The 12,356-nt window shown below is 38.5% G+C and overlaps 1 protein-coding gene across 1 annotated transcript in view; it reads right to left on the reverse strand.

Annotated features, from left to right (window-relative positions):
- Window positions 1–704: 704 nt before the first annotated feature.
- IFIH1 (interferon induced with helicase C domain 1) overlaps window positions 705–12,356 on the reverse strand; it is a 39,234-nt gene continuing 27,582 nt past the window's right edge. Inside the window, exons 11-16 of the mRNA XM_084643569.1 lie at window positions 10,881–11,137; window positions 8,504–8,653; window positions 7,174–7,335; window positions 6,439–6,629; window positions 4,385–4,478; window positions 705–4,288 (exon numbers count right to left, since the gene is read on the reverse strand). Coding sequence (XP_084499695.1) covers window positions 4,106–4,288; window positions 4,385–4,478; window positions 6,439–6,629; window positions 7,174–7,335; window positions 8,504–8,653; window positions 10,881–11,137 — 1,037 coding nt within the window. The 3' untranslated portion in view covers window positions 705–4,105. The remainder of the gene's footprint in view (window positions 4,289–4,384; window positions 4,479–6,438; window positions 6,630–7,173; window positions 7,336–8,503; window positions 8,654–10,880; window positions 11,138–12,356) is intronic.

The following is a 12,356-nucleotide window of genomic DNA, read 5'->3' on the forward strand; positions in this document are numbered from 1 at the left end:
CTCTTCACATCTGTCAGTAAAATCAGAGCTTTAAGTGCAAAATACAATCAGGAGCCTTGTGTGGATTTGTCACTCTCCTGGAGGACTTTGGGACCATAACTATAAATGGAGATAAAACTAGCAGATACAGATATGACAATTTAGTCCCATCTTTACAACTTTGCACTTCCTGGATGAGCAATATGAGTTTTACAACACCATATGTGAACAAATGCACTGGAGTGGAAATTGCCTATTCAATCTGTGAACTGGAGCTTCAGTATTTGGTGTCATAGGTTATGCATGATATAAGGATGGCACACATGCTTAGTTGGCCATGATAGAACACCTACCAAGGGCCTTCCATAAATCACAAGTATGATGGCATAGCATAGATGACTTACTCACCAGCAGCCAAAGATACATGTATGACATAGCCTCCATTCATTGCCACGCATACATGTGTATTTGGGCTTGTAAAATGTGATCTTAGCTAGAGCAGAATAACCAACAGCTCCCAGTAGTACAAACCGCTGAACCGGGATCAACTTCACCCTAACTGCTAACAATAGTACAGTAAAACTACATAACATCTTTATTTCTAGGGATGTACGAGAGGCATTGGTTTGTAATATTTTTTAAAAGGACAAGAGAGAATAATAAGGACATAAGGTTTTGTACTGAAATGAATAAAGCTTTTGTTTATAAATTGTATCATACTTTACACAATATGTAAAAGGAGGAATATCATTATAGATTAGATATATTTTACCATGTAAAATTCAACCCCCATGTGCCATGTTCTATTTATCCTCCAGTATCCCATTGCCTTTTTTGTTAACAGTATCAATAAAGGACCTGTAAAGTACTGTCTCAGAACATTTGAATGGATATAAATCTGTTGGCCTTCATACTTTTGACGTCAGAAAGTTATTTCCATCCATGAAGTAGTAGTTTATTGGGTTATTTATAGGTCTAAATTATTCAGTTACCCATGCCACAATTTATACAGTTTATGCACATTGTAATCTACAATCTTCCTGTAGTGGAAAACTTATAATCAGAATACACATTTATTTTTATAACCCTATTATTCATTAAAAATGAGCAGCTATCACTTCAGATGAGCAGAACATCCAGTTTAATTGAAATATGGGAGAGAATGATTGAGGTGAAGTCAAATTCAGCATTTATCTTGAATAAAAAACTTGATGCTCAGTGAAACACAGCACCACTGTAGGCAGGTATTATTACATGCTATCTAAATGTTTTCAAAAGAAATATCAGGATATTTCTCCATATCTATCATGAAATTTAGTTTAGTAGTATTTTTAAATATTAACATTTTAATGCACAATGAAATTAAAAGAGCAAATACTAAAATTGACTCCTGAGTCAATCAGCAGAGATTCCCATGAGTTATCTGAATGAGGCAAGACTTTAAACAATATAGACCTCAGATGAGCCTATCAGAATAGACATTGACATAGGTAAATTAAAATTTAACATTGTTCCATACCACAGTTTGTTGATATCTGTGTTAAGCTACTGTTTTCTGCCAGTTATAATTTATGTTACTGTTTTTTTTATGTAACAATTTAATATGCCTAAAGTGTGGTAGGAAGTCCTAACTCAACAGATTTGCTCCTTGTGGACACTGATTCTTTAATAACAAAAACAAGTTCATACTACTTTTTACTCCTGTTAGCAACATAAAGATGGTATACATATGAGAAAGTGAGCTGGATTACTTTCTGTCTTGTGCATAAGCAAAAAGAATTTTTAGCTATGTTTCAACTGCAGGATCTTCACCTGGAGTTGCAGAACAATGCAGTTGCACCTCAACTGCACTTTTGCAGATCTCATTCGGGTCAGGGTTACCAGCAATGATGCTCAAGCCAGAAAGAACACAGGTTTCCTTTCAGAGATCCCAGGTTGAGTTTAAAAGGCTGACATTTAGGAAGACAAGACAAAACCCACACTTTTTTTACTTGTAAGGTGAAAAAAGATGTAATTGGTCAATGAGAGAAATATGGAACCACATAATGCCATTTTTGAAGTCACTTTTTAGAGCAGAGCTGCACTTTGAATTGCAAGGGTGGATATCCTGGCCCTATTGAAGTTGGCAAAACTCAACTTCAAATAGGACCAGGATTTCACACCAAATGTTTAAAAAATATGTCATGAAGAGAAGCTTCAACAATTACTGCATATGAATGTCTATGCACTAATGGTGACAGGAAATAAATAAATGAAATAAATGGACACAAATCAGATGTCAAGAACTATAACATTCATAAACCAGTCGGAGAACACTTCAATCTCTCTGGTCACGCAATCACAGACATGAAGGTCGCTATCTTAAAACAAAACAACTTCAAATCCAGACTCCAGCGAGAAACTGCTGAATTGGAATTCATTTGCAAATTGGATACTATTAATTTAGGCTTAAATAGAGACTGGGAGTGGCTAAGTCATTATGCAAGGTAGCCTATTTCCCCTTGTTTTTTCCTACCCCCCCCCCCCGCCCCCAGACGTTCTGGTTAAACTTGGATTTAAACTTGGAGAGTGGTCAGTTTAGATGAGCTATTGCCAGCAGGAGAGTGAGTTTGTGTGTGTGTGTGTGTGTCCCCGGGGGGGGGGGAAAGCGGGGGGTGAGAAAGCCTGGATTTGTGCTGGACATGGCCCACCTTGATTACCATGCACATTGTAGGGAGAGTGGTCACTTTGGATGAGCTATTACCAGCAGGAGAGTGAGTTTGTGTGTGTATGGAGGTGGGGGGGTGAGAAAACCTGGATTTGTGCAGGAAATGGCCCACCTTGATTATCATGCACATTGTGTAGAGAGTTGTCACTTTGGATGGGCTATTACCAGCAGGAGAGTGAGTTTGTGTGTGGGGGGGTGGAGGGTGAGAAAATCTGGATTTGTGCTGGAAATGGCCCAACTTGATGATCACTTTAGATAAGCTATTACCAGCAGGACAGTGGGGTGGGAGGAGGTATTGTTTTATGATCTCTGTGTGTATATAAAGTCTGCTGCAGTTTCCACGGTATGCATCCGATGAAGTGAGCTGTAGCTCACGAAAGCTCATGCTCAAATAAATTGGTTAGTCTCTAAGGTGCCACAAGTACTCCTTTTCTTTTTAGGAAATAAGATGTATCACAGTTTACAGAGATTATTTATTAACGGGCTACGTTATTTTATCTCCAACATTTTACACAGTCTTCTCATGTTACTGCACAGGTAAAGTTTGTATTTGTCACTGAAGTTCTCGAATTTGAGAGGCTGGATATTTAAATGGGTTTAAATACAGTGATTTTTCAAACCATATTTTAATGGTAGTTTAGTTTTAGTCTGACTACGTAACACATTTGGAAGTCACCAGCTGATGGCATAAAGGAAGAGAAGCAGAGCATTCTGGGAGACAACACTAGGTAAATCTACTCCCCTCACTGGCCTCCTCTTTCAGAACATAGTGCAGAAGTGGAGACAGCAAGGTCATCTGTGCTTCTGAGTAATAGCAATGTGAGCATGGGGAAGGACGTGTGGAAAATGACCAGCTTAGACCGCTGCTAGGAGTTGGTGGCCCTCACCAACTCTTGCACTGGGATAATGCTTGCATACCCTGTACTCCACTTCTGCTGCTGTGTCACCAAAAACTGATTCCCAATCCCTGCTTTCTGCACATTTGAACTACAATCAAGTTATTTTTTTAAAAGTGTCTGAGATAAGAGCCCCAAAATATCTGAAGAAAGTCTCAGCAAGCGAAAGGCACTCATTACAATAAAAAAAATATAAGGGAGACCTTGATAATTGATTGGATGCTGCTGTGTAGGTAAGAGTAGGTTTGTTCTGTGGATCCACACTAAGCCTGGCTCCACAAGGTCTTCTTTTTCCTCAACCCATCCCAAACCTGCATGCTGGAGCGTAAACAGCTGCCAGACAGCATAGTCCTCTCTCCTCTCCATGTCCTTCTTCTTCCCACACAGTAGTTTTACTGCATTCAAGGCCTTCCACAGTCTGCAGGATACATAATTTGGCCTTCTGTATGCAAAAGAGGAGTCTGATCATAGCAGTCAAAATAATGCTGAATATTTGCATTTCTTTACATTCTTGAACAAATCCTTAATCTTCGTCACTGGAAACATAATGCTCTGCATAGTCAAAGACAGGGAACTTGATTGGCAGCTCTCCCCATTTTTTGAAAATTTTGTTTGAGGTTTTCTTATCCTTGAATACAACTACAAAATTTCTGATCTTTAAGCAAGGCAGGTCTACACCTCGGTGCACCATCATATTTCCCCAAACCTGAAAAATGTAAGGAAGGTTATATTTCAGTTAAAATATTCAGTGTAATCAGACAGAAATATGTTGGCACAAAATAGAAAAAGGGAACACACTTACTTGCCCACAGTCTTTGCACATAATTTCACCATTTGTTTGGTAATCGGCATGTTTTTCTTGCAATGTTTTATTTTCTCTTATGCTGTAAAGGTCCCTGAAAATGGACAGGAAAGATTAATCAGATTGCATTATCCTTTTTACAGCAGAGATGGCCTTAAATACAGTTCACTGAGAACATAACTGCTGAAGTAAGATGTGGGTGTAAAATGGCCATAAACTCTGTCTGACCCTTGTGTGTGTACAAGACAATGCAAGGGCAAGACAATGACAACTGCACTCTGTATGCACCTCTGAGTGTAGAAGCTACTCTCTAAAAGAAAAGGAGTACTTGTGGCACCATAGAGACTAACCAATTTATTTGAGCATAAGCTTTCGGGAGCTACAGCTCACTTCATTGGATGCATTAGTGAGCTGTAGCTCACAAAAGCTTATGCTCAAATAAATTGGTTAGTCTCTAAGGTGCCACAAGTACTCCTTTTCTTTTTGCGAATATAGACTAACACGGCTGTTACTCTGAAAGCTACTCTCTAGTAGCTCCTACTTAGGAAATGGGGAGAAATGGTGACATAACTGACCCTCCCTTCTCTACTCACTGGCTATCAGAGCTCACCCTCCTTAGAAAGGAGAGCATGCTGCACCCTCAGACGTGGTGGTGCAGCTGGCTCACTCTATGTGCTATGGAGCTTTGGGAGAAATAGTTTGTGGGAGTGGGTGGTTCTGCTTCTGTATTTCCTCTCAATGTGGAGCTGTGCCTGGTTCTGAAAATACAAAGCTACAGAGTGCATGTACTTCATTCTGCTAGTTATTCTACTGAACGCTTGATGTTTAGAGTTCCTCGGCTATGTGAAAGTGTTAAAAGAATTACTAATCTAGTGCTTGGGTAGGCAGCTGCCAACACTATGCTAACAAGGTTGGTATGCTGCTTACTGAGCCCTTTATGGGGACTCCTTATCATTGTGCTACCATAGAAACTAATATTTACAGCTGCTGCTCAACTTTTCTCTAACTCCCCATTTTCACTTTCTCATAAACATTCTCAAATGTTCTCCTAGACTGAAACCTTCAGCAAGTGGTCTCAACCAAAAGAAACTTTTGGGGGAGTGCTCAAGGGTCGGGAGGAGTCTGATATATAGCTAGTTCACAGTGAAGAATAATTGATTGATTGGCAAATTGGAAATAAAACACACGCCCATGCTCCACTGTAAGCAAGTACAATTTCTTTTGTGCAGCAAGACATTTCTAACAGTATTTCAGTTACATTATGATCAGTGGGTGAAATTTACCCCAACACACACCACATGCCCATGCAACATCCTAGGATTACTGTTCCTCACCCAGCACTAAGGGTTTAAGCAGGGTTTGACTAGCATATAGGGCCTTGTGTAGGCCCCTTTATATTGGGTTAGTTTCCCCTTATGGTATTACAGAGCTCAGCAACTACAGTGTTACAGCTATAGTTATATATCTGCATAGTACCATGGCTATTTTATTGTCTTCAATCTGTAAAGCCATGATGTTTAAAATGGACTGCAAAAATAACTGCACAACTCCCGAGGGCCACACAGTCTTTTTCCCTCTATTTTTTCGCTTTTCTATCTGTTGAAGATGCACAGAAGTTAAAAGTTAGCTTAACATTAAAGTTGCAAGTTTAATATAAAAAAACCTGCTAAACAGAAAACAAAAGGAAATATAAACAGCCTGTATGGCAGTTTGCAACATTGCACATCCTTAGCATTTTCGGTTACTGGTTGGATTGTTAATAACATACAGTCTATACAAAGTGAATTAGTCAATATTGCAACTGGAACCTAATCTTTTTCATTTATTGATATTTCATCCTCTATTCAGCTTAGGGCCACCATGCCCTACCAAACCTTACGTAGCTGAGGATTGAGTCCTCCATTTCTTATTAGCCAGAATTTGGTTGACATATCCCCCAAAATACTTTGATATTTTATTTTATAGCAGCCACAATGTTAAGGGCTCTTTGCAGACATACTGACAGTAAAACAGGTTCCTTCCTCAAAGAGAACAAGTAGTTAGGTAACACTTACAGGAACTCCTTTTTCACATTGACATGATGCATGTTTTCTATAACTTGTATGTCTTCCCCAGAACATTTCAGTTTGTGGCAATTTTTGCAAAGGAAAGTTATTAGTGATGGATTTTCCTTGTAAGTCTTAAGCTGATCTCTCTTTGCCTTCATTTTTTTTTCCATTATACTTTGCATCTGAAAACCCTGAATCTAGAAGCAGAAAAAACAACAACACTGTCATATTCTGCTGAAGCTACAACAGCAGAGCTATGGAATGGAAAGATTTATTTCCAAGTTTACTTCCAAAATTCCAGACACTTGCAATGAATACAGATTCTGGAAATGGAAACAGTTAAAAGGACACAGTCAACTTTAAAATCACTCTTTTGCCCAACAATTTATGTCTGGCTCTTCTTGTTAAAAGTAACTCCTAAAATGACTGTCAGAGATTTGAGAACAGTATTTTTCTCCAAATTTTCAGTTACTTTACTTTGTTCAGAGTCAGTTACACCCAGTTTGTGTGTGTTTTTCTAACATCATAAACAGGAAAGAGAAAATGTTCTTTTAAAAACAGGTCAATGTGACTGTAAAACAATAACTACTGGCATGAGGAATTGGGGGCAACTGTAGTACCAGACACTACATTTAACTTTTTTTTTTTTTTAATAAGATTTTGTGTTGACGCGTTCCTTTCAGTCTTTGAGAAACAGACCTGTTTCTCTTTATAAGACAAAGTAGGAGTCAGAGGCAATACCTTATTTAAATACTCCTCCTGTCTCATCCTTTGGACACGTTGAATAGCTTTATACATCATTTTCTCACGAAATATATTAACATTTTCACGTTCAACAGCTCCCGATCCACCTGATGCCACCAGTACATAGGTGCTCTCATCAGCTCGAGCTCGGCCCCGGGCCTGCAGTTTGCAAGAAACATGGGTTAGAAATCCTGCACAGCCCTTCGCGCGGCCATATTCATGTAAACTAAAGATGTTCAGTGTTTCTTACTTGAAGTTAATAGAATTAAGAATCCCTGTGCAGTATATCTGCAGTTAAAGATTATTCATCTGGCTTTTGGATAAACAGCATTCTAATACTCTGGGCTGCTTCTGTAGGGCCATTAAAGATAAAACACCTAGCATGTGGCTGTTAGGGAGATATGGTGCTAAAGGGATCATGAGACAAAAGCTTAGAGCCCGAAAAAACCCCATAAAGTGCTGCACACACAAACCCCACATTAGTTCACACATAAAATTCTAGCATTGACACAGAGGCATTTTGGGATGTAAGTGTTCCTTTGCATGTGATATTTACCATGGCAAATGCCTTCACAATACTGTATTCTGTTAATTACTTGGATTGTAAACTTTTCTGAGCAAGGGTGTCTTTTGTTATCTATTTGTACTGTGTCTAGCACACCAGGGCTGGGGCCTCCAGGTTCCGATGCAATACAAATAAATAATATTGTCAGTGAACGATTTGGAATTTTTTTCACTAAAAATCCTTTGTCATTTATCTTTGCAGGGGGTGGGGGGGGAGAGTTAGAATGAAAGCTCATTAAATCAACAGAAGCAGGCGGTACACTTCTCCTTCTGGAGCTCCTTCTCCAACATGGTACAAGGGAGCAAAGGCCAGCCCTTCATGTTTTCTCTGCCCATCCTCCCTCCTATCTTCAGGAAGGGCCACCACAGATCTTAAATATTGTGAAGAGCTTTGACCAGGCACTTCGCACCTGGGTGAACGTCACATTGTGCACAGACAGTGGGTGATTCATGGAAATGGCCTTAGTATAAAACTGTGTAGAACACCTCTCTAAGCACCTTCCCCTTAGTCCATAAGGGTCCCAAGATTTGCTCCAAATAGGATATGTACAATTCTAAAAATCATCATCTGAAACAACTGTCAGAGAGTGCATAGCTCCTGTGTATCACCTCCAATCTTCCTCTTCAGAGAAAAAAGCTGTTTTGTTTTTTAGACACGACAATGAGAAATGGTGACCTTATTTAAAACCACAACAAAAACACACCCCAAAATACAAACCATATTAAAAAAAAAAAAAAAGACTCATGTTGTAAACTGACATACCTGCACCATAGCTATTTCATTGGTGACAAGACCATAGCGGATGACTATGTTACACTCTTTGATATCCAGGCCTTCTTCAGCCACAGTAGTAGCAATTAGTAGGTTGACTTTCCCAGCACGAAATTTACTGATGATTTCCCTTTGTTCATTCTGTAAAAACAATTCCATGAATTCGATTCAATATATTAACTTTCAGTGTTAACTTCCAGAAAGTAAAACTAGTCACCCTTTCCTTTCTTTAAAAAGTTCAGTGAATTATGGCCAAAGTTTGAAAACTTGGGCACTTAATATTAGGCACCATATTTATGCATTTCTAAGGGGATAAGAAACTACATCACTGACTTAAATGGGTACTGTAGATGCACAGTTTGAAAAAAAAAATCAGGTCACTTTTATTTAAGCACCTAATATTAAGTGCCCAAATGTGGAAAATTTCACCCTATAATGCTAGTGAACTAGGTGTCAGAGGGGTTGGACAATACCGGTTCTTTTTCTGTCATTAACAGCAGCACTGATAGAAAAAAACATAAGGTCCTGATTTTCAGAGGTGCTGTGAACATCTGCCACCATCGCTGATTTCAACTGGAGTGATTGGGCTCAGCACCTCCATAATCAGGCCCAAAAGGCTTTTTTAATTTCCCTATCAGATTTATAACATTTTAATGTAAAATTTTCCTCTTTAGATAAACAGCATAATGACCTGGCAATGAAAACACTGGAGCACTGATCAGGCTTTTAGAACAAAACAATCTTGTGTACAAGGACATGTGACATCTTTTGAAATCTTTCTACGTGCTCTGTTCAACTTTAGAATCTAGAGGCTTTCAAAGAAAAGCTCTGTTTGCTCTTTTATCATTATACCATATTGAAAAAATCTTCATATAAACCAGAATCATGTCTCTGAGGGAACAATTCCTAACATATTTTTAAACTGAGAAACCCTGATGTAAATTGGTTCTGTCTAGCATGTAAACCACACTTTTTTTTTAAAGTGCTGAAATGACAGTCTCATTGGGAGCTAGAACAGGAATACAAGGGGAAAATTTAGGCAATTAGAACATTCATTTTTGAAATCTGATAATTTTTGGCTGCAGAAAGTCACAAAGAAAGCACAGTCAACAAACAGAATAGCACGAAGTAAACCAAACTGAGTGATTCATTGTGAATAATATTCATTGTGAATTTTGGCAATTTCTCATTCAATAATTATCCAGACATGGTGTGAAGCATATGGGCCTATGCAAATTAAATAAACAGCAATACAAGGAACAGACAGAGGTCAATAACATTACAACTCTTTTGTTTTCAATTTAATACTAAATATGACAATAGGTATTATTTTTGTCTCTTAAAATACAATTTTAAAGAATAAATTGTATCTTACAAAAATGAGTTTAATATTCCACTTTAGTGCCAGAATATATATAAAGGGCCCAGGTCTGTCCTGCCCAGGTTGCCCCACTGAATGCAAGGGTATGTACAGATGTAACAAATGACAGAAGTCAGTTCATTGATGTCAGTGGGCTTGTACTGAGTGTCAGCCAAGTGGAATTCTGCCCATTATTTGAAATCTACCTTACTTACTGTGAGCCCAATCCTTTGAACACATTTGGGGATAGTTCTCATTGCTGTGAGTAGCACCATTAACTGCTGCTCTTGGTGGTGTTTGCAGTAGGGACCCTTAACACAGAGTTCTGGGTTCTTCCATGAATTCCCAACAATCCCTGCTCGTTTGACCTTTGTAAGATCATCTCTTCTAGGGGAGCCGTGGGCCTTGTCTTCACTGACACAAAGGTGTTTTGTTATGAGATAACTAATGCATGATAGAATTTTAGAGTGAGTTAATTAAGAGGAGACCAGGCACTTGGAATTTACACCAGGAGGTAGCAAGATCAGCACTATACCTTCTGCCGTCCTTGGCTACAGTGCTTTGTCTCCACTATATTTGTACTGCATGATAGCTAATGGAGCGTTAGTTGTAACATGGTAACAACACCCCTTTTTTGTCAGTGAAGACAGCTCAGAATTCTGATCTCAGGACTCAGCTCATAAGTGAGGGAGGGGTGGCCTAGTTTTCAACAAATGTATTTTAAAATATGAATAGACTTTGTACTTATGTAATGCTTTTCAACTAAGCCTCTCAAAGTGCTTTACAAAGGGTAGCTATGAGTGCTCCCACTCTTCAGATGGAGAAATGAGTCACAAAGCAGGTAGGTGATTTGAACAAGATCGCACAAAGTCAGACACAGACATGGGACTAGAATTCAGGTCTCCTGACTCCCAGTCCTCTGCTCTAACAATTAAGACAAGCTGCCTCCTTTAAATGTAAACACATTTTTAACACCACTCCTATAATTACATTTTCTGTTCTAGTTACCTGAGTCATGGGTTTAAATTCACTGTTATGACCAGCTCCAATAAGGTAGTGAGCTTTAATTCCTGCTTCTTCAAATTTTGTGTTGTCCTTAATCCACTGAAAAAGGGCAAATGCACTTTGCCGAGTCTTTGTGAAGATAATTCCCCTAGCTTCATCAGTCTTTGTGAACTCCTCCATTAAGGTGTTTCGCAACTGTGTCAGCTTCTCATTTTCATATTCTGGCTTTCCAGCCAACTCTCTCAGCTGTTTCTTTTTTGCTGTAAAAATAAATATAAAATGAACAAGATGCCATCATGTAAATAAATGCTTTAGAAAAGTCAAAAAGCAAAGAGAGTTTATATTTCTCCCATTCAAGCTAATTCACACCACAGTATGAAGGGCTGGGACACAGCAATTTACCTTACAAACTACTTTATGTTACAACATTTTTTGGGTGTCAAGTATAAACAACACTTAACCCTTGTACTAATCTACCAAACAGCTTGAGAAGTGTTGGCAGGCTTTATGTTAAAAATCCCTACATCAAGACACACGGGACCTTACAACTGGAGTGCATTTGTGGGGTGGTGGCTTTGAGAGGACAGAGGCCATGCCCACTGAGGCACTCTTGTAAGGATACCCTGCACGGACAATTTCCATTGCATGTACGAAGCACGAGGTTTGGCTTATTGTCTGAAAAAAACATTATGCGTTCAGTGCCTTACAGAGGAATGCAAAGTATGTTAGGTACAGTTTCAGCTGAATGAACTTAGACTTGTCATTACACGATATGTTTGCCATAGGATGGGACGAGTGTATAGTGAATTCCATCACACATAATGTGCTTCTTTGAGGGAATGAGACTTATTAATACTGTCTTAGAATGTAATCAAATATTGGAGGTATGACAAGTTTCTTTTGTCCCTCTAATTAGTTAAAACCATTACACAGTGAAATCTACAGTAAGGACCACCTCCCATAGGCAATCCCGTGTCTTAAACAGAGAAAAATTAATGTAAACATAAATTTCATTCCCAGTGTCACTAATGCCACCTTCCGTAATAAAATGGAATAGATTTTTAATTTACTGTTCCCTCGTTATGCTCTTTGAATTTCATTCACTTTTGGCAATGAAAAATAGGCTAGTCTACTAAGTTTTACTTTCTGAGCCGTTTAACTTTCTAATTCTCAGATATTAACCCGATGTTGACATGTTCAGGCTGCAAACATTTGAAGGGGTTTCCTTTAAATATAACCCTTCCTCCATTGGAAGTTTAAAAAAATATATATATCAAACATTTCTACTGTGACTATTGTGCCTATTATCTCTTTGAGGCTTATCTACAATAACGTTTGTTATCTATATTCTGTAAGGACCAGGCATATTTTAGATGCTATTAAACATTTTACAATAAATATTTGTAAGTTTGGCTTTGCAGCGTGGTTTCACAAAACCTAAATTTTGGGACCTAATTTGACAGGGCCCTTTCTCTGTAG

Source organism: Lepidochelys olivacea (genome assembly GCF_965140295.1).
Source record: "Lepidochelys olivacea isolate rLepOli2 genome assembly, chromosome: 11".
Lineage (NCBI taxonomy): Eukaryota > Metazoa > Chordata > Testudines > Cheloniidae > Lepidochelys > Lepidochelys olivacea.